At 40.6% G+C, this 26,736-nt stretch overlaps 1 protein-coding gene across 3 annotated transcripts in view; it reads right to left on the minus strand.

Annotated features, from left to right (window-relative positions):
- The window catches only part of LOC132978725 (uncharacterized), a 190,095-nt gene that overhangs the window by 58,789 nt on the left and 104,570 nt on the right, over positions 1-26,736 (minus strand). For all 3 annotated transcript variants that reach the window (XM_061044007.1, XM_061044006.1, XM_061044008.1), the window contains 2 exons: positions 20,154-20,273; positions 10,215-10,382 (listed from right to left, as the gene is read on the minus strand). In XM_061044007.1, coding sequence (XP_060899990.1) covers positions 10,215-10,382; positions 20,154-20,273 — 288 coding nt within the window. The remainder of the gene's footprint in view (positions 1-10,214; positions 10,383-20,153; positions 20,274-26,736) is intronic.

The raw sequence follows: 26,736 nt of genomic DNA on the forward strand, positions 1-26,736 counted from the left end.
GGAAGGAGATAGACTGTATCAACATGGACAAAGAAACTCAGGGGTTTTGAAAAGCAAAGGGCAGATTTTATAACAGAGATGTAACTACATGTATCCCTGTGAGGAACTTTTGTTTGGGTTGATTTTGGCGCCCCCTTTGGACAAACCAGAACCTCTTCTCTCTTTGCTGATCCTGTTCTTTACAAGTAAGTCCTGCTTTTTTCCCCCAAAAATCTACCCTTGCGTTTTGTATCTGTCCGTTGAAATACTAAAAGTCTGTTTCTGCAGCGTTATGTTAATCACTTCGTCTGACACCTACCCCCCTGCCAGCGATTTCACACATTAAAAATAACTTTATGAAACAATCACTCCAGTCACTGATGGTCTCATTTTACTTTTTAGGTTATAAAGAGGCACCAGTATTAATTTCAGTCTGTCTCCCATCATAGGAGCTTTGATTTATGTTTCTTGTTTCTTATTCGAAGGCTTGTAAAGAGGAAATCTGTGAATTAACTTTGTTCTTTCAAAATGGTTGTGAGCTCAGTAGCTGCTGATTTAATAAAAAAAACACCTAACCAGACTTCTTTATGAGTTGATAAAATAAAGTAATGTGTTGTTGTATGAACGGTCTTGCATTATTTGATTTCTTTGTTCTGCTCTAAGTCTGCTATAAGATGTTCACTTAATGTCAGTTGTAAGTTTTTGTATAAAGTGTTAACTGGAAAATGTATCTTAAATGTATAAATTGTTTTTGTAAAGTGATATCTTGTAATCCCATTTGACTCTTATTTCTAATGATAGATTCTACGTAAAATTACAGATTTTTCCTGGTGCAGGACCAGATTTTGTAAGTGTTTTGGGGAGTATTATCTATATAATTGCTGATATCGGTGTGGTAAGTGCAAAAGGGGGCTGAATGCATCAGCTATGATGCAATACCAACGTAAGCCATCAGCAGTCAAAACCTGTTTGACTTTAATTAATCTCTATGAAAAGACATCTGTAGCGAGTTCAGCTAACAATCTGCTCTGAAATGTGATTTCTCAACCATAACTCCAATCATGATTCTCAAGTTGTTGGTCGGACTGCGAACAACGACTGGTGTGTAAAATAAATTCTTGTCTGGAAGTCTTTCATTTCTAACAAATGACCAGAAACTTTGTAAAATAACCAGAGGCCATGTTGGTTAGACAATGGGTGGTAAGTTTCATGTAACAGGAAAGACCTTTCACTGACACTACACTCACAGCACAGATGATTATTCAGTCGATATTCTTTTTTTTTTTTTTGTACAACAAGAAACTCAAGAGCTTATCCTTTTTCTTTTTAAGATTATTTTCGGGGCTGTTTGGCTTTTATAAGACGGGACAGATTTAGAGAGAGAGAGAGGAAACTCGTAGGGGAGAGAGAGTGGGCGAATGACAAGCACCAAACAGGGTCAGGATGAACTGTGACCAGTGCAACGAGGACCGTGGCCTCTGTGCATGGGGCACCTGAGCCAAACCAGCACCCCACATATATTAACCAGAAAAGTAATAATAAGCTGATTATAGGTGCTTGTGTTTAGAATATAGCAGCTCATTTTCTGATCATTTGCAGGATTGGGGATCTTCTCATGCAACAGGAAGAAGTGGGTCACGTTTATTTGAGTGTGTTTTTTAAAGACACGTTCTTTTTTCAGGCCTCACTGTGTGTTTTATCTCTTCTTCAGGTGTCAATGCAGAAATTGCTGAAACTATATTGTTATATTTGTATTTAATTTCAGTGCTGTGTGTAAAAAGTTAGGAAAACAAGTGGAAAATGGTTAAAGGTGAACGCTGCTTCTTAACTATGTATTCAATTGAAGATAATGTAGGATACATGTTTTATACTTATCATATATTCTCATGACATCTTAGATTTCCTGTCTGATATTCACTTTTTCCAGAGTGCTCAGAATAAAGCACTTGTTCTTTGTATTAAACTTAGTGATCATCTTATTTTTAGGCACTCTTCTCGTCTGCCCTCCTGCCTCGTTTTACAATTCATCCTGAAGAGAATTCAGCTGTGCAGTACACACACAGCCATAAATTATTCAGCTACTGTAAACATGGAACAAACATGTCTGAATAAATGACTACATGGAAACAAGCGTACCAAATATCCCACCAGCCAAACGACGACATTACGGCTCTACGCGACAAAGCTGCATGATGCCGTTCAAAGTCCCACCGTCTTAATTTCCCAGTGGATTACCAAAGGAGGAGAAAGTCATCCACTCTGCCTCTCCTGTAGCTTTGTAACGGGAATATGATCATTTGGAGATGTGATTGGATACCAAGCGCCCCATGTTTACTCTCAGATAATTAGCCAAGCATGTATTCCTCACCACATTATCATAATTAAGAGCTTACTTATTCAGGCGAGGGGGGCTGATGCGGAATTAGACGATAATAGAAACTCGCTTTAGGCACCGTTTTTTTCCATCCGTCTGCCTTGTTAACTACCAGCTTTAGGGGAGCGAAGGGAACCAAAAATGTTGTACAATCTGACACTTTCTCATAAAAAAAAAACAGGCCCACTGAGAAATATGCACTCCAGTGAGTATTAATTCAAAACAGGAAATATCAAGAGTCCAGAGATATTTCTGGGATGAAGACTTCAAATATTTTCAGCTCAAAACGATGACTTTGTGTGTCTATATAATTGTCACCTAAAAGTGTTCCAAAAGCGCCACCAGCCTTAAAAAGTTATTTGAGACAGATGAAAATAAAATTAAAGTGTCTCGTGCACCCAGGACTGCAGAGCGCTAAAACATCAAACATGTGGCTGTCCAAATACATTTGGAGCACAGAGTATGCCACTTGATAATGAGACCCAAAGGAAAGTGTGGTTACAGCGTTGTGTTTGCCAACGATGTGTGTCTGAAAATGTCCCACATTTGTCACCAAAAAAAAAAAACCCAACTACAATATGCACCGTAGCCTACTTTCCCCCTTTGCTTTTTTTACTCCGCCGGGCATACGAAATCCCCTGACAGCACTCAAAACAGCACACACAACAAACCCACTGAAGTTCCAGGAATCATGTTTCGGATTTAAAGAAATTCTAGGACGCCGTGAAAAGACGAGCGCACAAAGCCGAACCTTTTTCTTTCCTCTTGTTAAGGTTATAATGTAGAGCCAATACCTGGTTCCTACGCTCCATTGTAATCCCCTCTTGCAAAAAAGGAATAAGCAGCGTTGACCTTGGGGAGAGGCGGGGGCCGGATTTGGGGGTGTCTTCTTTAAAAGCCAGGGTGTGTAATTGAGTAGAGCGGCAGGGTGGCTGTCTTTGAAGGTGTTTGAGCAAGCACAAGGGAGTTTAGAGTGTGAAGGAACACACAGGGAAGAGAGCTGAGAATTGCCGATACACACAAAAAAGAGACACACAAACAGTGGGTGTGGGCTAACACCAATAAAACACATATATGCAGGGAGTGATCAGCACGATCTGCAGAGAGAGAGAGAGAGAAAATAAGCAGCTTCAGAGATCCTCGTCGCCCATACAGATCACAATTTCTCTCCAAAAAGGAGTCCAGTCCTCGGGGCAGCCCAGCCCAAAACAGCAGCTTTGAAAAGGAGTTCAACTCGAGCAACAAACCTCAACCCCAGGACATCATTAGTTCAATCTTGACATTAAAGCCAGTGGACTGTTGGACCAGAAAATCACTCATCACAGGCCCGTCCAGCTCCTGACAGCTCTTTTTATGCACCCACCTGCACTGTGCTATGTTATGTTTATGTGCTCCTTAACGCTCCTGTCTGGTAATAAAACTAGTCGGAAACTATTAACTGTGTAAGGCCAGCAAAATAGCAACCATCAGACTGACTGGTTCAATAAAACTTTATCAATCAGACAAAGTGATTAACAGCACCAGGTGGTCCCTTTATTATTTATTTACATTTTCTGAAGCACAGATTCACTCTGAGTGAAATGTAACAACATGGTGAGAGTTTTAGTCAGAATTTTGTTAGCGTAGTGACCCCCAAACTGCGTGGGTAGAACCCCTGGAAGGGGCCCAAAGTATGACAGAGGGGGGCAGGGGCATCAAGGCAAAGCTGAACAAAAACAATGCACAGAGTTCTCCACTGTCACTAAAGCATGGCCAACTTTGAGCTGACTGCCAGTAAAAGACAAGTCAAAATGACAAGTCAAATCTGGCCCTCTGCTTCACCTCTACGGTGGGTAATAAAGGGAGACCACAGTGTGTGGTGTACCTCAAAGTATGAGCTCATACAGAGAAGCCTATTTAATTAAAGTTGAATCTCTGCCATCAAATTCTTGACTAGCATCTTTTGAAGCTGCTAACAGAGTTGCCCAGTGTAAAACCACACAGTTTAGATTCTTGGCAGTAGAGCCCTGGTCACATCACACCTGTGGGAAATAACTATTTCTGCAGTTTCCTTAATCAGGACAAATTAAAGATAGAGCTGGATGTTGATGTTATTGCAGGACTGGACGTGTAAATTTAGGATTTACATGAAGTTGTGTATGTCCAGGGAGTTGGTTAACTTGCATAGAGAGAGAGAGAGAGAGAGAGAGAGAGAGAGTCGGTTAAAGGGATGAATGCTGGTACTTGTTAATCATTTGGAAGTTGCATGTTGCAGTGCCCCTTTCATTTCTTTCTTCTCTAGTTCAGTGAGGTGTTGTAGTCAAGACCACACCAAGGCAGGGCGAGACTGAGACAAGACCAAGACCATAAATATCAATGAAAAATCATCAACTTGTATGCAAGGGGTGTGTCACTCATTTAGATGGTAACACCAGGAAGGTTGTGGACAAATGTGGGGATAATAATCAAGTTTATATAACTGTATTTCTATAAGTCGGAATGTCAAATATCGAGATAAAGTAAATCTCATGGTGAAAAAATATGTACATCAGTGTGTGGACAACAGGCTGTTGAAGCTAGTGTTGTTGTAGGCGAACCACTTCTCTGATCACCTTTGCCCGTATGGTCTGTCATTCTGTTTGATTCATCGTGTTTATGGCACAGTATTTACACTCGTGTTCCTTTTCTTTTCTCTAATGTAGCCCTGTACTGCAGGATCTCTATATATAAAGTTACATCATTTATTATTCTTTGTCCAGTGAATGACTTTTTGGTGCAGCACTCTGAGCTGCTTCTGTATCATAAAGTTCTTCAGAAATAAATTGGCCTTGAAGTGAAAGCGATGTTTACAGGACATGGCTGGTGTGTGTGGCGAGAGTTACAGAGGGAGAGGTTTGAGTTAAAGATGCTGAGTGAGGTGAAAGGGACAGGTGCATGCTGGTGTTTAAAACTCATCTGGAACTAAGTAACTGCAGTTTGGCTGCTGATTTGGCTCCTGTATCCACACAGTCAGCAGCTGGAGCTGGAACAGCAACTGTGACTCTCTGCTCAGGGAGGCTATTAGGAAACTTGAAAACCCCTGGTGCCCATTTGGCTCAATTTGTTTTTCATACTCCAACTTGGAGTTATGGCTCAGTCAAACACACATACACATGATGCACATAGTTTTAGACTATGTCTGTATCATTAACTCCTTTGTGGATTGCAAATAAACGCCCCCCAACAACAACAAAAAAAAGAAGAAGTATATACGCAATTGCAGCACAATGCCTGAGGATCAACATTTTTTTATTTGGTTGTCAAAATGATCTAATTATAGCTCTCTGTACATCCATCCAGCAACTGACATTAGATCATTTGACATGACTTTTAATGGTGCCAACTTGACAGGAGGCCCACCGTGTCAAAGAGTTTATATAACTGGTAATAATAATATGTCAGTATCAGACAGGCAGCTAGCAGCTACTTTGGTTTGCTGTCAGTTGTAAATACCTTGAACTAAATACATAAATGGATGTAGCAACCTTGACATCAGCCACTCATTTGTCAACTATTATTTTAAAGCCATGAGTTTGCAAAAACATTGCTGTTTTTTGATCCAGGGGTGATAGTGTTTGGACAAGAGAGGGGCAGTAGAGGAGAGCGAGGGGTTGTCGAACACAAAGTTATCAAAGCTTTACAGTCTGTGCCCTCTGCTCATTGATGAGCTGGTGAGTAAGATTGTATCAGTGCTAGAAGATTGCCCAAGTTGACTATTCATAACACCTAAAGGTTAAGTAAACTTGTGGGGGAAAAAAACAACTTGCTATGTTTGTTGCTTGCTCACCCACCTCTTCCTCAGGAGAGCAAGCTGCAGATGAACAGCATGAAACCAGGTATCTCAAAATAACCGGTCGTCTATTACAACGGCCTGCCGTCTTCTCTGTAGGGAAAAGCCAACAGCAATCCTGACTCCAATGCATGGACTGCTATAAATAAATCAATGCATGTGAAACACTGAACTAGCTAATAAGCCAGACGCTGATACCTATGATTAGTACTAACAAGTTAATGAAACAATTTGACAGATTCACTGAATGTGTGTAATACACCACACAGCAAGCCAAATTATTTTTCTTACTTGTATGATAAAATCTTAAAAGGCACCAACCTGTGTAGAATCAGCCCACCTGTCACTCAACATGACCACAACATTAATAATGCATAGCTCTAAGACTTAATTAAACATGTGAGTTTAAAACAACTCACTTCTCATGCAGTTGTCATAAATAATACATTAGCTATGGAGACAAAACAGTTTATGTACCAGGCTTTGATCATGTTTAATTCTGCAGTTTAGTCTGGTATTTTAATATTGGGCCTAATGGGGATTGTCTCACTTTTAGAGGCAGCCTCAAGTGGCCACTTGAGGAACTGCAGTTTTTGGCATTTTTGCATTGGCTTCATTTCCTTATTGCTTGAGGTTTCTGCGTAGAAAATACACATGAACTGAAACATTTCAGCAAGTAATATCATTATTTAAAAGTCTAAATTTGGACCTCTTCAGTAAGTCTATGAAAGTCTGTAGCCAAAATGATGTATACATCATTAGGGAGAAGGGCTACCTGGTCTTTGTTGGTGTTGAAAAACTGAAGGTGACTTTTTTGTCTCACTTTTTGAACCAATGGGAAGGGAAACAATAACTAAATGCATGTATTATTCTCATCAAGGATATCAGTCTGAATAAAGGTTTATGCTTACTATTGCACATTCTTAATCAAAGGATCAACTATTTCAAACCATTGACCTTCAGAACAATACGTGTTTTTTTTTACACTTAATACTCCTCTCGTTATTTTAATTTCAATTTGATAATACTTTGATTGTTCAGTAAGTGTGCTTTTCCACAGCCACTCTCAAAATATAAAAAGAAGTGTAATTTTAAGAAGGCTTTATTTCCCAGCTTTCGCTCTCTTCACTTTAATTGGAATAAGGTCAGCAATTATTTTAGAGATGGTGCTTTTGCTTAGATGAAAAAGAGCAGAAAAGGGCTGACATTAAGTAAAAGATGACAAGACTACAGGCCATCAAGGCTGTTTGGTTCCCCTTTTCATTCACAGGATGACTCACTGTCTTTTCTTTTTTGTCCTTTTGTACATAATGAAGGACGTACCTACCAATTTTAGAGGTATGACAAAAGAAGAATTGATTAATATCGTCCTCTAAGACACTCCATATCCATAAAAAGAGAAGTCCCAGCAGTGCTGCACAGGGCTCCTTCAAGCAGCTCATAACTAAAAGAATGATGTGCCGTATAATGTCCAACTAGGACAATAATCACACTTGATTACAAAATTTTTGCGGCAACCAGCAGCTGTTATGTAAATTACTCATTTGGACTAAATTTAAAGTCTAATTTAATTTTTCAGCAGAATAAGCCACACAGCAACACAGGACCTTTCCAGTCTCTCCTCTGCACTGAAATACCTCTGTGATCCAAAACTATGAATTCAGTTAAAACGGCATCAACGACTTATTTAGGAAGCAGATTAGGCTGGTCTTAATAGAGGTGCTGTCGGATTACTTCCCAAAAATCTGAAAGTATGTCTGCAGTTGGAAAAGCAATGAGCTAATAGTAGGAGAGAAATCCATGGCTGAATGTTTGATGAGGCAGTTTGCAGCCCTGCAGGAGTCTCCTCTGCCTGACTGCTGCTGACAGGACCTGCAGGTCACAGAGGTCTGAGGACTCGTCTGCCTCCTGGAGCCAAACAAAAAGCCCTGTGCTATGCTAAAATGAGCTTTTTTTTTTTACATTGAATGAGTACAGAAAAGTTAACACAGCACCACTTTGTAATTTAAAGTGACTTTTGCTGCTGTACATTGACTGAAATCCATACTGAATTGTTTTAATGAGGCCCACTCATTTGACGCTCCAAGATGTTTAAAAAAGCAACTGTGAGGAAGTTTTCAGATTTTAAAACCATTAGAAACCAAAATACGATATACCCCCCTTAAGACATGAGACATGGTCCTGTGTACATCATAGAAAGCCTCTAAAACTATTTAGAAATTAGTTGCAATTTAAATATTTTCTTATGTTTCTGTAAACTTTCAGATTAAGTTGAGTGTTTTCAGTCTGATAACATTTTTACTGTATTGTGCGACATTTAAGACCGGATTTATTCCTTGAAATTCATCTGAAAAAGTGTGAGTGTCTTATATTTAAGATCTAGACTTATACATTCAGACAGCTATGCTTATATGTAAAGAGAGTGTACCACTAATGACCGAGGCCAGCCGTCACTCAGCTGCATTGCCAGGGAGACACACAGAGATCGTCTGGAACAAAGTGGCACTAAAGTAGGTCAAGATAACCGACAACTGACAGAGGTGGAGCCAGACTTTTTTTGGACTGGGGGGCCTGTACTGACCCATCGTCTTCTGCAGTGGACTGAAGTGTGAAGTGCCAACACACACACACACGCACGAATGAATAGCATATTTTTAACCCTTTCTCCACTCATCATATCTTCTCCAACAACTTACAATAAAGTATAAAATATATGTTATATACCGGCGTATGTTTTATTAGAAACATTTAAATCTTTTTAGCTTAATTCTTTGACTTCTCAAAAAGAAGGTTCATGTCCAAAGTTACACTTCAAGGTGCTAACAAATGAAAGTGGCTTCATTGAAATGCAAAGGAAGCGAGTAGCAGCCTGTTGTAACACAGCCCAAATAGTTGGTTCAAACATAAGGCCCGCCCATCAGAGTTCAAGATTTAGGGGTGCTCACTGGCAGAGAGTTGAACAACTTTAAGATAATAGCATAAGAGTCATTAAACAACGACTAATCAGCCAATAAATATGGTGTTAGAAAGCACAATGTCCAAAATGTACTAATGATACTTACTGATCTACATCTGTCACTGTACAGGTGAGAAGTCAGTCACTTTGAAGTGCTGGAAATGATTGAATGATGTATTTGAAAAAAATAAGAGTTGGTCTTCTCAAAGCCTTTTAAAAATGATTCTTGAAATAATGTCTGGCAATCAGGATGGTCTTTTGATCTGACAAATACAATGAGTTGATTTCAAGTACCACTTGAAGAAAAGTCACACGGCAGTAATACTGCTGTTCACACTCAATGTAAGAATCATCTTCAGGCCTCTATTTGCACCTGCAGGAGTTTTCTGCCGGCTGTTGGTGATGGTTTTTTGGCAGTGAATGTTGAGAGTCAGTTTGGGGAGTTTATTTCTGTACCAATAAAGCAAAGTTCATGCTAAAAAGCCTCCACTTAGCTTTCATTCATAGCTTTGAGAACAAATTGGGGCTTCTCAGATAATGCAGCCAGCGAATGCAAAACGCTAACAATAATATGGACAGCAAATGTTTTGGAAGTCAACACTTAGTGACAAATTAAAAGTAATTATTTTCAGATGTCAGAACTTCGGCTCCCTCTTCTGATCCAGATTTAAATATATTACAATAATATATTGTTTAAAATGGGTTTCACTGTAAAAAGCTGCACCACACTGATTGTCATCATCAATATAAAGATTAGCCAGGCAGCTGTCAATCAAAATGACACCAGCCACGCCCACGACTTCTTAAGTGTGCAAAAAGAGCTGTTGTTTGAACATTATTTATGAACTGTTATGAACATACATACCACTCAGAATGACCCTCTCAACATTGTCATCATTAATGCATTGTTAGTTTTTCAGAGGCTGGAACTGTGTGAATGAGGGGGGGGTGGGTTTGGGTGGAGTGGGAGGTTTTACAAAAACTCTTTAGATGTGTTCAAACAGAGAGCGCAGCATTCATTGTTTCTCTTTAGTCATGCTCTCCGTCTATTGCTGGTATTCATTCTCCTCCCGTGGGTGTCTGCATGAGTAACTCACTCTGAGTGAAGCGTGGTGGATTGTCGTTGACATCAGACAGCCTCACAGTGACAGTGGTGGTCCCGGATAATCCGCCCAAGTGGCCCCCCATGTCTTTGGCCTGAAGTAACACCAGGTACTGGTCCTGGGTCTCCCTGTCCATGTCGGGCACAGCTGTACGCAGAATACCTAAGACACACACACACACACACACACAGAAAGATGTAGGGGGTGAGGCATTTATAAGAAAGTTAAAATAGGCTTTTGTGTGCGGCATAAACTGCCTGTGATATATCTGTGTGGGATGAAAAGATTCTTTGATCAATATTTATGACTCAGTGATTATCAGGCACTGAACCTTTTGGCTTTTTTAAACCCCATTTACTGGCCTGTGATCTGTTATAAAAGTATCGCTCCCAGCACAGAGGGACCTGATCCAGCTCTGATGACATTTTTAACCACGGCTTCCTGTAAAGATACAAAAGTGGGATCACAACACCGATCTTTAGACTTTGGAGTTACTACTTTCTACCAAGTCGTACTTTGTTATAATAAAAGCAAGCTTTTATTCATGACCTTATACGTGAGGGATAATGCCTGTGGAGGTGTTGATGCTGAGGCGAGAACAGGCGGCTTCCTTGGAATTCATTAAATTCAGATTATAGAAGGGAAGTGCATTATTATTATTACGCCATGGTTAATTGTTGAATATAAAAAGACCTTTAACAGTAAATTGACATTACTATTGTTATTATAATGAGGTGATAAATCCGTCCCAGGCTGTCCGAGGCTCAACAATAGGACATACAGCACTCTTTGTTCACATGTGGAGGCAGGACGAGGAGAAAAGAGTGACGATCTAGACGAGCTAAGCTATGGCCTGCTCCCTCCAGGGAGGAAGGTTAAACTTGTATCACATCTGTTGAGTCTGGACTTCACAATAAATGGGTAAATAGTGTCCCCTCCCCTCACAGCTCATCAGTTATATGTAGACACATTTGACCTCTGTCAGGATGACAGCACAGCGTCATGCAGCAGAGTATTGAGGGCCAGACGTCTCATCTCCACAATCTGATGCAAAACAAGAGCAAAACTGCACAGAGCTGCAAGACTTCATGGACACTTAAATATCCAACCAACCATCCATTATCTAAACCCCCTTTCATGTTCGGAGTCACAGGGGGTTTGGAGCTCATCCCAGCTGTCATTGTGTGAGCGGCGGGGTACACCCTGACATACAGAGATAAACAACCAGACACGCTCACACCTACGGGCAATCTAGAGTCTCCAATTTACCTAACAAACATGTCTTTGGACTGTGGAAGCTGGAGTACCCTGAGAGATTCATTGCATGCAGGGATTAGAACCAGGAACCTTCTCGCTGTGAGGCAACAGCGCTAACCACTGCACCACTTACTTGAATATAATTAGATTAATATGCTTTTAAATAAGACGAGGCTGATAGGAGTGCCAATTGATGCAAACTCTATGGTTATCATTGGGTATAATTATGGTGGCTAGGAAGTGCAAAGCAAAATTACAAATGTGAGACAAATTTACATTTTGAAAAACCTTTTTACATTTTTAGAAAACAAAATTACAAAACCAAAACACTTATACCAAGGAAAAAACACATTTACATCTTTTAAAACAAATTTACAAGATGTGAAACACGTTTACAATCCCCAAACAAATTTACAAACAACAAAATCTTGACAAAAATGGGAATGTACCAAATGTCGGAAGTGACCCGGAAGTGATCGAGTGAGGGATCATTTTGTTTGTTTTGTTTTGTCGTGGTACATTCCATTTCCGTCAAGATTCTGTCGTTTGTAAATTTGTTTGGGGACTGGTAAAAGTGTTCTGCCTCTTGTAAATTTGTCTCAGCGATTATAAAAGTGTTTCACATCTTGTAAATTTGCTTTGTACTTCCCAGTCACCGTAATAATTCAATTTTAGTGAAATCATCCCTCAATGTTATAAATAAAAGTGTCAAGATTTTCAGTTTTTCTTCCATTAGCTGCTTTACAGTCATCAAAGTGTTTGCATTCACCTAATAGGTTGAAGACTGAACTCAAAGGACACCTTTGATTGCATCCTTTATACTGTGGTTACTTTAGATTTACATATTCAGCACATATACTTAGAGTTCATTTATTATCATGTTTTACAATTAAACACCTGACTGATCTTTGACCTTTTGGCACGTCAGAGTCAGAAACAACTGGACTCACAGTTTTCCAGAAGTAAAACACCTCATCTGTTCATAACCAGAACCCTATGCATGCAGTATTAACTCGAGGAACCTAATAGAGATTGTGACCTTTTTTAATGACTTATGAACATTCATAACAGTAAATCTGATTGCTCATTATGAACTGAAAGAGTCATGACCTCTTATTAAAGACTTCATCAGGACTGTGGTTTTACATGTTAGTGAGTCATTAATAAAATGTCATGGGTTCCTTGTTTTCCAATAAGCCGTTTGGCCTGCAGTTACGAGTGTTGTGAATTCTTTGAGGCTGGTCCAGATGCCCTGCAGCTTTTTTTGGAGGCTAACTGTTCATGGTCCAATGGAGGGATGTGGACAATACATAAAAGAGACAAAAAGATGGAAGATGCTGCAGCCAAATTGATTATTTTACAACTAAGCAACCCCAGAGTTCTTTACTTATAATCAAGGAGTAGACAGGTAAAGCCTTACTACTTTCAAATCAAAGTTAAAAAGCGTTCCTCACCTGCGCCTGGAATTGATTGCTTTCGAAATTGGACTGTTATTAAGTTGTGTGCAGTGCTTCAGGCGTACAACTTATTAATGCAAAGTAATATTCACTATAGCTCCATTTAATCAATTAAAATTGTCTAAAAAAATATGTTTTGGAAAGCACGTTTAATTATCTCTGTGTTTTGCGTCAGTAGCATCTGTTCTGTTGTGCCTTGACTCAATAATCCAATATGTGGCTAACATATTAAATGATAGTGGGCCTATAACGGGACAAGATAACAGCCTATACTGGGAATGTATTTTATCCATGGAGGCAACATTGGGAAAATATATAAGTCAGTATTGGGATAATATTTGGACTATATACTGTATATGCTCATAGTGGGACTATAACAGACTGAAATAATTGGCTGATAGTGGGCCTTTATTGGGCAAAAAAAATTAGCCCGTATAATGGGCCTTGATTATGCAAATATGTTAGCCTATAGCAGGTCTATTTTTGGTCAGTATATTACCTGACAGTGGTCGAATATTGAAGAATATTAGCTAAGAGTGGACCTACTGGGATGAAATAGTATCTGATAGTGGGCCTACACCAGGAGAATATACAGTATAAGCTTAAAATGAGCCTATAGTGAGCTGAAATAATAGGCTTAGCAAGCTTGCATTGGGCCAAAATATTAGTGAGTAGTGGGCAGATATTGAAAGATAATATTAGCCAACAGTGGACCTATTGGGATTAAATATTTGATCTGGTAGTGGGCCTACACCAGGACAATATATAAGCTTAAAATGGTCCTATAGTGGGCTGAAATAATAGGCAGATAGCAGGCTTGTATTGGGCCAATATTGGGATGATATATTATATATATAGTTTTATAACCACTTATTTTAAAAACAAGTTTAAGAGATCCTGATCAAAATGGTTAGTAAATAAGTGAAATAAATAAACACATGTTGACCCATATGTATTTTTCAAATCTTAAATATCAATATTGTATCAGCCCTACAGTTGAATATCAGCTGAGATATGATTACAGATTCATAAAGCAATGCTAAATCATTCAGCAGCCATCAGTAAATCCATTAGTTAAACTGTATAAAGTATGCTTTATTAGAAAGTGGTGCCCACTTCTATTTGCCGCTTTAGTTTAGTCATCGTCATTGTAATAATAGGTCTGCATTTTTAGTGATGAATTTATGTAAACACAAACAGGCCTCTGTAAACTGAGTCATAAACCTGTCAGTGCTGATAGTTCCTCGATCATAACCCAGGGATTACAGTCATCAAGTTGATGCTATTAAAAAATCCCATAGCATCAATAAAAATGTCTTTACACCAAGTGATGTATCAAGTTCTTCTTAGTCCTCTTTCAAATCCCTCTTGACATTTTCAAAATGCACTGTCATCGAGCAGAAAACACGACTGCTTCCTCTGAAAATCTAACAGCTTTCCTGTCTTTTTGGAGACACTCGGATTTCATTTGACAGCAACAATATATAACTTAATGTCCCGTTAAAGGCAGATACACACACACACACACACACAAAACTGTACATGAGGATGCTCATATGGAAAAGATGAATCACCCAACACAGACAGCCAGTCATGCTGACGGGGCGTAAAATCTCGCTCTGTATCTCACGCTCTTTAACGGCACACCAAGACGCTTCGCTCAAACCCATTCAACATCGATCACCTCCTCCGTGTAAATGACCTCATTCTGCTACATGTGATTGGATGGTGCTCGTCAGGTGTACGAGATGCTGGCTGTTCAACCCCAACCCCCACCCAGCATCAGCCAGACACAGCAGGCCGGGATGACTTGGCAGCTCAAGGTGAATCACATTTAACTGTGCCGGCTGTTTTGAATGCTAACAAACGGGTAGGAAAAAAAACGTCTCGGTTTCTGAGCAGAATTCATAAACAAACAGACTAAATGTACGAGCAAATGTGCCTCGCCTTGGAGTGCACATCCGGAATGAGACGTCTGGTGATGGAGCCAGTGAGGAGCGGGGGTGATTGCAGATGGGAGATAGAGAGCGGGGAGAAGAGAGCGGACATGTTCAGAATACTAAAACTTGTGTCGTAGCAGCGTGTCACGACTGATTCACACTGGCTGGAATTAGGCATAAAGTCCTTAATTAGCATTTCACAAAGCGGCGCACTCTATCAGAGGTCCTCATCTGTCCCAGCAATCAATTACTAGACATCCACCTTTAACGTGCAAAACACAAGTAGTGCACAAGTATCTTAGATCCAGATATTTACATAACAGGAATAACAAAAGCAATGGAAAAATATTATATACATCATATGATACATTTAATATATTAAGAACATGGCCACAATAAAAATGTGCTTCTTTTACAATACAGATAAATAAAAGCTTACTAGACATTTTGGTTATAACCCTTAAAAAAAGGCCAGTTCTTTTTACTTTGAGTACAGGATATTAATATTCTCCTAATCCTTTTCTTTTTTTATTATTCTGAAACATATTTGTGTTGATATTTCCGCCTAGATTTATTCATTTTTCAATTTGCCTATAAGCTTATATTTTTTGTTCTTCACATTTTTAAAAAAAATTTTTTATTGGACATACTTTATGAATCCCACGAGGGGAAATAACTTCTACACACACACATAGGCTGAAATATACACACATGCACAAACAGGATCCTATGGACTAATAGAGAGATGTCAGATTGAGGGGCTGCACTTGAAGTCCTCGAGCGGTTGGGGGTTCGGAGCCTTGCTCAAGGGCACCTAGGAAGAGATCTGGCACCTCTACAGCTACCAGACCAAATTCCAGACTTGATCCACACAGGGACTTGATCTGGTGACCTTCTGGTTTTGAACCCAAATCCCTACAGACTGAGCTACTGCCGCCCGCCTTTCACATTTGTTTGTTGTTTTCCTCTCCTATTTCCACAATCCTTTGTTAGCTTGTTTATTTGTATATTTCTTCGTTTCTATTAGTGAATTTAAAACACATTTTAATCACATTCTGATTTGTCCCTTTCGTCGCACTGTAGTTAACCCATTCAGCATATTCCTGCAGCCACAGTGATAAATAAACTGTGATAAATGAGAGCGCTGCTCCTTTGAATGGCTCACTTCCCTTTGAAAAACTCCCAGGCAGTTCAGAAGACGAGTTAAACGTAATATTGACCTTCCGACATCAAACATTTAGATTTCGTATGTTCCCTTTAGCTTTTTTCAGTTACTTTTTTTATTTGTAACAAATTTCCTTTTTGCGTAGTTAAGTAAATGTTGTAACCTTCTGGTTCTTTCAAACTAAAAGCTACTCTTATTTCTGTGTTTCCAGTTGTATTTTGTAGTTCTTCCCCTTGTGTTTCATTTCCTGCCTTTGTGTGTTTCCCTCCACTAGACAGTGTGCCACACCCTGATTGTCTTCACCTGTGTAATTGTCACACCTGTCATGATTTCCCCACTTTTCAGTCTCTGGGTGCATCTGAATTGTCCCTCCTATCTCCTTTCACTATCCACTTTACCTTAACCCCGGGGAAAACGTCATGAGGTTAAAGAGCTCATATTATGTCCTTTTTGGGGTTCGTATATTTCATCTATGTACTTTTGTACGTTCACAATAGATAAAGTCTGAAAAAGTGTCTGTTTTCATGTACTGCTCCTCCTTGCTCCCTCTACGCTCAGAGTCCGTCAGCTACGCTCTGTTGAGCCCACACTGTTAGACCCCACGTGGGCCAAGTCTGCTCTGATTGGTCTGCCGATCCGCTCTGTCGTTATTGGTCAGTTGCTCAGCACGCTTCTCGGAAATTTCAACATGAGCTGCTGGGTTTGCCACAACGAGCCAATGGACTTAGATCAGTGATCTCACACTGACAATGACGCCGCACTGACACATTTTTATCGAGGGGGGCTAGAACCGAGCGTTACATGCAGCTAATGCTACAGCTAACAGGAGGACGTAGGAGAAGCCGCGTTTCTGCGGACTTTGAATTTTTGCACATAGATGTGCCTAAACATGCACAGGACACTTGGAAAACACACTGAAGGGCATATAAAACCAGAAAAAGCAGAATATGGGACCTTTAAGGAAGGATGTTAGGAGAATTCATAAAGGACTTAGGGAAAGGCGATCTCGTTGCTCTGACAATCCGACTGCATTTATAGGCGATGTAATTAAATGCAACGGGCCGGTGGAGGTTAATGATGTGGGTCCGCCGTGTTGAAACTACAATGTCCTGAAAATGGACTACAAAAATCGCATCTAAAAAACGTTCCCCTGTGCCTTCTTGCCGGTGAAATAATCCTAATAACCACAAGGTTGGGATTGAAATAAAAGCAATATAGATTACCAGGCTACAAGTAACAAAAGTGAAACCATCAGCTTCCTGTCCAATCAGAAATCAACATCAAAATAAATATGATTGTATGAAATGAATTGTTACATTAATGTAAGATATAACCTACACATAATGTTTTAAACATACAAATGTACAACTGCACAAAGCATTCTTAAGTGAATGAAATATGTTGAATTAAACATCATCTGGATAAAAATGTCCCTTGCATGATCTGAGCCCCTTTACGGTCATCGTTAATGTTCGTGAACGGTTGGATGCGCGTTTTAAATGTTGCAGCCGCAAGGAATTGTGGGACGGCATTATCTCATCTCCTTTGGTAAAGGATGGTCCAGTGTATCCTATACTAAAGGAGGTTATAAAGGAAGCACTGACCCACCTTTCCTTAGCTTTTAGAGAATTTGAAAGGCTCTTATCATGGCCTTCATCACTTAAATGCTTCCAGGTCATTTCACTCAGTTAGGAACCTTCCTAAGCAAAAATGACAATTCGAACACATTTTTGTCTTTATCAATCACTACTGCATGTATCACGTCTTTGGACTTTGATAAGGAAGTAGGTTTTTGTTTGCCTTGTTCGAATAAGTATTCTTGTTAGATCAACTATAGCTCCAGTTCCTTGATTCTCTTTTACTGTGACAGTTCCCATTTTTTTACTGTTTGCTTACTTAACATTTAATTAGAAAAAAACACAGCTATCATCTCAATGTGACCTGTGTGCACATGCAAACCCAGTATGCTTCCACATGTAGACAAAGAAGAACTTCTGCCTTCTCCTGTTGTGTTTGTATTCAAACTGTCAATCAGAGCAGTATCTGAAGCATCACACAGTTTACACTTCATCTCTGAGTCAACCAAGCAATGACTTCCCTCCAAGGTAGCAAGCTAAATAAAATATCATCATAATACAATCAAGTATATAAATAAACCATTCTCCACTCAACCAAAATTTTGCCCTTGGGTGACATGTGTGACACTAAGACGTATCATGAGCACACTCAGCAGACAGGTCCTTTGAGCCCCCTCCCCTGTAATCCACGCTGTGTAATAGTTCACAAACCTTCGCTGACATCTCTCTTTGAACACACGTCTTTTTGTTTTCCACTCAGTCAGAAATAATATAAGGCTGCAGCTGTGTTTTGTTCAGGCCCTGCCGTCATGGATACGTTCCTGCCAACTCTTACTGGAGCCAAGCAGGGAGGGGGAACAGTGGGAGAGGGGCAGATGTATGTGCCTGTGTGTGTGTGTGTGTGTGTGTGTGTGTGTGTGTGTGTGTGTGTGTGTGTGTGTGTGTGTGTGTGTGTGTGTGTGTGTGTGTGTGTGTTTGAAAGGAAGGTGTTTTAGGCGGCTCAGGAGGGACAGAGGAAGTGAGAGAGATGGATGACTAAGTGTGACAAGACACCAAGGGATGCACAGGAGGGAAAAGCGTTAGTTTGTATGTTTGTTCTGTGTGTGTGTGTGTGTGTGTGTGTGTGTGTGTGTGTGTGTGTGTGTGTGTGTGTGTGTGTGTGTGTGTGTGTGTGTGTGTGTAAGGCTTAATGCATGTGAGTATATGAACAGAGGGGAGAACAGATAGAGCTACAATTCTCGGTTTTGCAGGCAGCTCAGCATATTCTCAGATGCTTATCTCCACCTGTGTTTGCACACTCATACACACCTGCATGCACATGTTTGTGTTATCATGTTCGTCCGCTCTCACTATACACTGAATAAATAATACACCTCACCAAACATTTGTCTGTCAACACTTTCAGAAGCCTCCAGTTGAAGATTTTGCCATTTTGGTTTTGGACAAGAGGAAGGCTATGGTTTGTAGGTACAGTATGTAGTTTGAGAGAGTATTTTCAATCTGGCTGCATACGTCCATCGTTAGGCTTTGAATCTCCTCTTCAGAAAACAGAGGGTGAATGAGTCCAAGTTTTAAACTGTTTAAAAGAGCTAGAGTTGGGACTGCACGTTAAGCCTTTTGACAAACAGCTTCAAACTCCCGTCTGTCAGTCAGATAAGCCACGCCCCTTCAAAATACATCGGAGCAGCACCACGCCTAAAACCACACCTCCAATTACCTGACAGCCTACTTAACACCTGGTCACCTCACCACACCCCGTTTGTCTCAGATCCTTCTACCCACCATCCCTTCCCTCCTTCTCATCCATTCACCCTCCTTCCTCATCCCTTCCCTCCTTCCTTATCCCTTCCATCCAACTCGACACACGCCTCTCCCTCGTCTCTCTCATTTTATGTTCAGTCTGGGGCCGTAATCAGTTCGGGTGGATCCATACCCAAGACGGAACCCCCACTCTGAGTCTCTCGCTCGCCCGATCAACCTCCCAGACCAGCTTGAAAGACGACGGCCATCTCACACCTACACCCCTCTCATACACATACATCTGTCAATATATCTTACAATTCACATTAAATGTTCAAACTAACACTGTTGTTCTTGCTAGTGAAATGAGTCATAATAAAGACAACCCCTGTACAGTGTTTGCCAATTTAGACATGGGCTATTCATACCGAATGTCTTATTTGAACCAGGCTGTAAACAAGTTGAATAGGTGTGTATTTGACTTCCGGGGCTTTTGCAGCCAGCCTCAAGTGGACCCTCAAGGAACTGCACTTCTTTGCACTTCTGCATTGGCTTCATTTTTAAACAGCAGAGTTTGCCTCTCGCTGTGTCTGTGTGTACTTACCTCTAAATGAATCCACTTGTTTGCTCATACAGTGTGTGTGTGTTTGCACTTCAACATCTTGAGTATATTTGCTTCAGTGCAGTGTGTGTATTACCTTTTCGACAGCTGTGCATCTTTTAAAATTCTCCACCTAAAGGTGTGTGTGTGCGACAGTGAGTGTGAGACACACTCTCAGACAAATAAACACGCTCACCTGTCTGGGGATCCACTGAGAAGTACTGCTGGCCCTGCACCAGTGTGTACACGAGCTTGGCGCTGTTCCCGTAAGTCGGGTCATCAGCATCTGTCGCTGTCACCTGGATTATGGACGTGCCTGTAGGGGAGGAAAGGGAAAGCAAGGAAGGAGGGAGAGGAAAAAATTGAGAGCGAGGAGGCAAAGAAGGGAAGGAAAAGAGAAAGTTAGAGCTTAGTGGACAGTAAACAGCAACACTTTAAGAGCATAAGAAAGCTTTGACTCAACCTCAGCTCTCCTCTCACACTTCTTCTTTTTCAATCTCCCTCTGTCTGCAGCGTGACAAATTCTTTATTTACCCCCCCCCCACCCACCACATCCCCAGTGCTCTCACCTTCTTCCTCCTCTTCCCCTGTCTATTCCCTCTGTCTCACTTCATTTCTCTTCATCTCCGTCTCCAATTCCCTTTAGCTTCCTCTCTCAATCGGACCGTCTGTCTCTTCAATGGCCTCCGTCTCCATCTCTTAAATCTATCTTCTCTCTATGGCTCGCAGAGTGTCAATTTGGCAGCGAATCTTTTCTTAAATTTGTTAGCAAAAAGTGGAAATATTTGAAATACAGTTAACACACTTCCTATGTAGAGGAATCCTATATGTCTATATTTATACGAGAGCGGACAGAGAGCGACTATTCCCTCTGGGACTGGAGCCAGACAAGATGGGAGGAAGAAGGGGATTGTGGTAGCAGCTGCTACTTTATTCCTGATCAAAGTCATGACAGTATCACTGTGGGGAAGATAGGTGGAGTGTTTGTGTGTCTGCATGTATGTGTGTACGTGTAGTGGTGTGCGGGGAATACAAGGAGAGAGGATCATCTGGTAGGTGATCCACTACAGGTAGATCAGAGGTTTATTGACAGATGGTGGATGTAACGTGTGTGTAAAGATTGCACCAGAGAGAGCTCAATAGGAGGCAGAGTGAGTGTGTGTGTGTGTGTGTGTGTGTGTGTGTGTGTGTGTGTGTGTGAGTCAGTGAGGGAGAAACTACATGCTAATTGTAACAGTCTGTTTTTTCTTCACGCCAGAAAACTGACAACATTGAAGGATTATTCCACTTTACCACATCTTGGGTTTAATTTTTGTTGCTTTACCGCTCCATGGTGGAAAATTACAACTGCATTTCTATTTTCTGCTTCTTTATACTTCAAACCCACATTTCAGTAAAAAATATTTGACATTTTACGACACCACATTTATCATACAGCATTGACATTACAGGACAAGCTTTTACCTTACAAATGCCATGAAGGATAAAAACCCAGAAAGATCTCACAATCTCTTTGACTTATGATCTCTTACAGGAACGAGATTTGAGTTTCAACCCTGTGACATCTTTCAGAGTTTTTAAATTGTCCTTTCTTATTCCAGAGGTTTTCATTTCAACAAAGAGAAATCAACCCAATTTCATGATGAATGTTCCTCTTCTTGCCAAAATCATCAACTCATGACCTCACTTGTGTAAGTCATGTAAGGGCCACATCCTCAGCTTGGGAACCACTAACATAGGTACTGCTTGTATGAAAAATGAATTAATAAAACAAGTCATATTCTAAAGTCTTTGACCTTTGACCCAACTTGAGTCAAATTCAGGGCTTTTTCTGTTTTTCTGCACTGTTGTTTTTGACAGGTAACTGGTTTGAGTAATTACAGCACTGTGTCTTGATGTTTTCACACATGCACAAAAGTCCTAAAAAATTTCCTGTACAATTTTTCAAGATTTTCACCAACCAACTTGAATCTGAAATGTTCATGCCACACTCCCGTGTGAAGTCAGCGTGACTACAGCGGGAAATACTCAGGAAATCACAGGACGTGAGCAGGCGGAGGCGATAACGTTTATATCATGTGGCTAAATTGCGACTGGTGCGATTTTTGTGCTGGAATGAAGCTGTTCCATAGGCTTTTCACTGATATGTTCTTTTCCACTCATTGATACTGTGTGTACTGTACGCCCAATTACACGTATATTAAGGCAAAAAAAAATGTGACTATTGCATCAGACTCTACAGATTCATCTGCCATCTTGGATTTTCCGCAGCGTCTTCTACCGTCCAACAGAGATACTTCACGCTGTGAGGCACATTTGTGAATAAGCACACAGACTAGGGCTGTCCTGAATTTTTCTAAATATGTTTCAGAGAACGTGTTGTAAATGGCAACATAAGTACCACAGTAATGTCTGACATCAGTGAGGACAGAAACAACATGGCTATTAAGTCCAACAAGGTCAAACCCAAACATGTCAGACAACCCTGATTTCACAAACAAGACAGTTTTAACATCAACTATCTGTTGTTGTTTTTTAGTTAAAACCAGTACATGTGCATCAATGATGATGCTAATAAACATTCACTGAAGAAAGATAAGATAATTAAGACATGCTTAACCACAAAGTTTAACCAAACCCTGAGATAGTGTTTGATTATCATTTAACAGTTTGAGATGATACAGCACGTTTGTTTCAAAGTTTGTTGTTTATATCATCCTCTTTTATACGCCATAAGAATATGAAGGAGCAACTCCCAGCTAACACTTTTTTGTTCATGTCACAAATGAATGATGGTTGCAAGAAAACACGAGGGACATCTAAAAATATCAATAAACTATTCAAGCAATTTTTAAAGCAATTCTAACTTGCTCTTTGCTTTAGCCCTCTGCTAACTGTTTTTTGCACCAAACAACAAGTCAAATTCCTTGTATGTGTAAATGAACTCGGTAATAAAAAAACATTCTGATTCAGATTCAGGAAGAGAGTCAACTGGAAACCCTTGAAAACATAAATCTCAACTCAAGTCAGCCTCAAACTGGCAAAACAAAGCTGTGGTCAATAAATACAATGGCCTGCTCAGTCAAGGTCAAAACAGAAAAATAACTACAGCTTAACACAAAATCACTTTTAACAATGTCCTCCAAATACTGAAATGAACAACACAAACAGCAGGGCCCAAAACATGAAAACATCAAGGGCCACCAGTGGCCTAGGGGTTAGTTTGCAACCCCATGTACAAAGGCTGTTGTCCTCGAAGCGGGCGACCCAGGTTCAAATCCGGCCTGTGGCTTCTCCCACGCATGTTATTCCCCTGTTCTCTCTCTCTCTCTCTCCCTGATTTCCAACTCTATCCACTGTCCTGTCTCTACCATAAAGACATAAAAATCTTAAATATAAATCTTTAAAAACTTAACAAACCAATCAGTGAGTCCATCACAAAGCATGATGGGAATCGAGGCATGAAGGGCCGTCACTATAATATTGATCTGGATAATAACGGCGGTCTCACATCTCTGTTGGTTTGATTAGGAGTGGCGTTTGGAGCGGGAGATTGATATGTACCGCTGCATGTGATGAATAATCCCATGTTACATTATTGATGTGTTGTTAATTAACAGTATCCCAGAAGTACACACAGCTCTTAAATTAGAACTGACACTGAGTTAGAAAAGTGAGACTAAAGGTAAAGACAGAGGCAAGGGTGTTTTCAGATATTTGGATATTATTTTGAAACCATGTTCAGTTCTGATTCTTTTCTCAATTCTACATTTTCCCACCAGCGAGAACAAAAGACCATTAGACTATCTGCACTTTCTGTTTCTATCTGGAGGCTCTCTCCTCTATACGAGCTTCACTCAGCCTGACAGAGACTTTAAAGTGTCTGCTATTCTCTTTATGTTTTAGGTTTTTTTTCCCCTCCACTATGGATATAACAGATAAAAACGGGGGGGGGGGGGGGGGGGGGGGCACGAGGAGAAAAGTAGACAGAATGTTTCTTTTGACAGCAGTAGAAATTAATCAGACTTGGGGATCAAACAGTTTGGCTCTGAGGTTGATGCAACAAGTGCGAGGTGGAGGGAAAGCGATTGGTATGCAGCCTATCAGCCGTGCAATACAGCAGTCACACTCCACGAGGATCAAATATTCACAGTGACGCGCATCCAACTGGAACGCACGTACTTACCATCAGACATCTGTCCTCTGACAGGGGAAAGGAAGAGAAATCCTTCCATCTATACATCTATATATGTAGATAGATAGAGATGTAAAAAAAAAGTTTCATTTAAACGTTTGTACTCAAGGTTAAACTTGAAACGTGAGTTATTCAGCAGATGCACATCTGCTCAGTGATGTTTACACCCAGCTGAGTGAAGGCAACGATAAACAGTTTGCAGACACAGATACAAGCGGGGATCTGGCTCGGTTCCAGAGCTAAAGTGTCTCATAGATGAGACAGTGACTCCTCGTCCTCCCCTCACTCACCCTCACCCGTAAATGTAACGAGCCTTTGATATGAAGCTCGCAGCAATATCGTCTCCTAAGTCACGTGTGCCCCAAAGCGCCTTGGTAAATATTGAATCATCAAGTAAATATTGAATCCATGATTGACTGAACAACTCAATCTGGAGACTGAGCTGCCACGAGGAGCAGACGCTCAAATGGCAGCTGATAGGATTACTAAATAGTGCTCGTCTCCATCACGCCGCCTCCCCCAAGGCCCCATCCCGACTCGCTGCTGGCAGGGTCATTATTCTAATCTGAATAAAACAATGAAGTGCAGGAGGGACCTTGATGTTTGGGCAAAACCTTTAAGAGGCAGAAGCTGAGGATGTCAAGCCAAATGTGTCAAACCTTCTCTGAACTAACCAGTTAAGGTGTGAATTATTAAGAACAATACCCACCTTTTTGTCAAATTCAAAAGTTTTCCTGAAAGCTATTCTCCTTGCTGTTAAAAGGCAAAGTGTGCTCCTCAAAGGAGAACCAATTTTAAAGGGGCAGAGTGGAGTGTAAATGGAGATTTAGAGCACTTTTTGTACATACAAACTGTTTCCTACAAGCACTCTGCAGCCCTGCTCTGAATTTTAAATCTCTGCCAGTTATTGTCACTCCAACATCTCACTGCAATACACGTGCAAAAATGGTCACCACCTCTGCCTGCACCTCTTACTTCAACACCTCTCCAAGCACTCCTGTCACATTGAACATGATCTGTCTGCAGGCACAGGAACATAATCAGGTCACTGTGGCTCTGACATGCACTCCGTCATGGATATTACGCTGACAATGAGTGTCAACACATTTTCTATAATGGTCTTTAATTTCTGATTACATTTGAAATAGGATCCTTTCTCATATCATTCGCAATGACTCCAAAATCTCTCAGTGCAGTCCCTCTGCCTTTAAAGAATGACTCCTCTGTGCTCTCATGAATTTGGTTGATAAAGTGTACTGTGGTTTTTGGGTGGTAAACATTATCTGATACGCAGACACTGTCATACATCACTGTCAACAGAAAGCAAGGCTGTGTTTAAACAAGAATTTCAAAACTGTATCCTCAGATTTACTGGGGATTTTCTACCAACTGAGGACTCGTGGCCGGCTTTTGATGAAGTTCCCCTCCCCTCAGGAAAACTCACTTTCCTTTACTATTGCTGTTTTCACAAATACAAAAAAAACGACTGACACATTTCCCCGAAATCAAAAGGTTTCAAGTAAAAGGTCCAAACTTTACCTGGACTTTGTCGTTCCAGCACCCTTAGAACAATCTTATCATGGAGTCGGGTGAGCCGCTGTATGAACACGGCAGGTAATATTCAGGAAAATTCACAGCCAAAAGTGGGAGGGGGTGATGACGTTTGTATCAAGCAACCAGTGTAATCGTCATGTTTGCAATGAGGCTGCTACATACTATTTTCCACTCACCAGTATCTTCTTCTTTGCTCATTCACTGATGTAGTGAATACATCCAATTACATGTGGTATTGATAGAAATGAGAAAACTGTCATCATAGCATCTGACTCAGCTTCGCCTGCCAACTTGGATATCATGTTAACATTTTGACCGCAACATCCTCTTTACATCATGTCTTGCCTTCTGAAAACAGCTCCTGAATGTTGTGTTCACTTAATTAATTCACTTGTATTCACCATTTCTGCTTCTGTAAAGCATTTCACAGTATTTTGATTCAAAACAGGATTTCTGGGGCACTGGTTTAGCTCAGTGGTTATGGTATGTGTCCCATTTACAGAGGCTTTAGTCCTCATCAATGGCCTTGGGTTCCAATCTGACCTCGGCCAGCACGCTCTCCTCCAAACATTTCCTGTCTCTCGTCAGCTGTCCTTTCTAATTAAAGCAAAAATTCCCCCCCACCCACAAAAAAAAAAAAAAAATTCTGACTTGAACATGGGAATCTTGCTCATTTGTAGAAAATGTTGGCGCAGTATGACATCACAACATAGTATCTTGCATGAATACCAACCCCCTTGAACTTTTAACTTTGTTGTCATGTTTGTTGCGTTAAAAATACATACAGTATATTTGGGCTTTTATGTCTATATTCAATAGGGCTGTGGATAGAGTAAAAAAATGGGGGGGGGGGGGGGGGTGACATTGAAGAAAGGAGCCACAGGTCAGACTTGAACCTGGTCCGCCTGCTTGGAGGACTTTAGCCTCACAGAGCTCGACCTAAGCACTAAGCCAACCAACACTTCACTACTGCAATTTCAAATCATTTTTCTTCAGGTTTATTTTTATGGACCACCACAAAGAGTCCATA

The sequence above is a fragment of the Labrus mixtus genome, chromosome 8 (genome assembly GCF_963584025.1).
Source record: "Labrus mixtus chromosome 8, fLabMix1.1, whole genome shotgun sequence".
Taxonomy (NCBI): domain Eukaryota; kingdom Metazoa; phylum Chordata; class Actinopteri; order Labriformes; family Labridae; genus Labrus; species Labrus mixtus.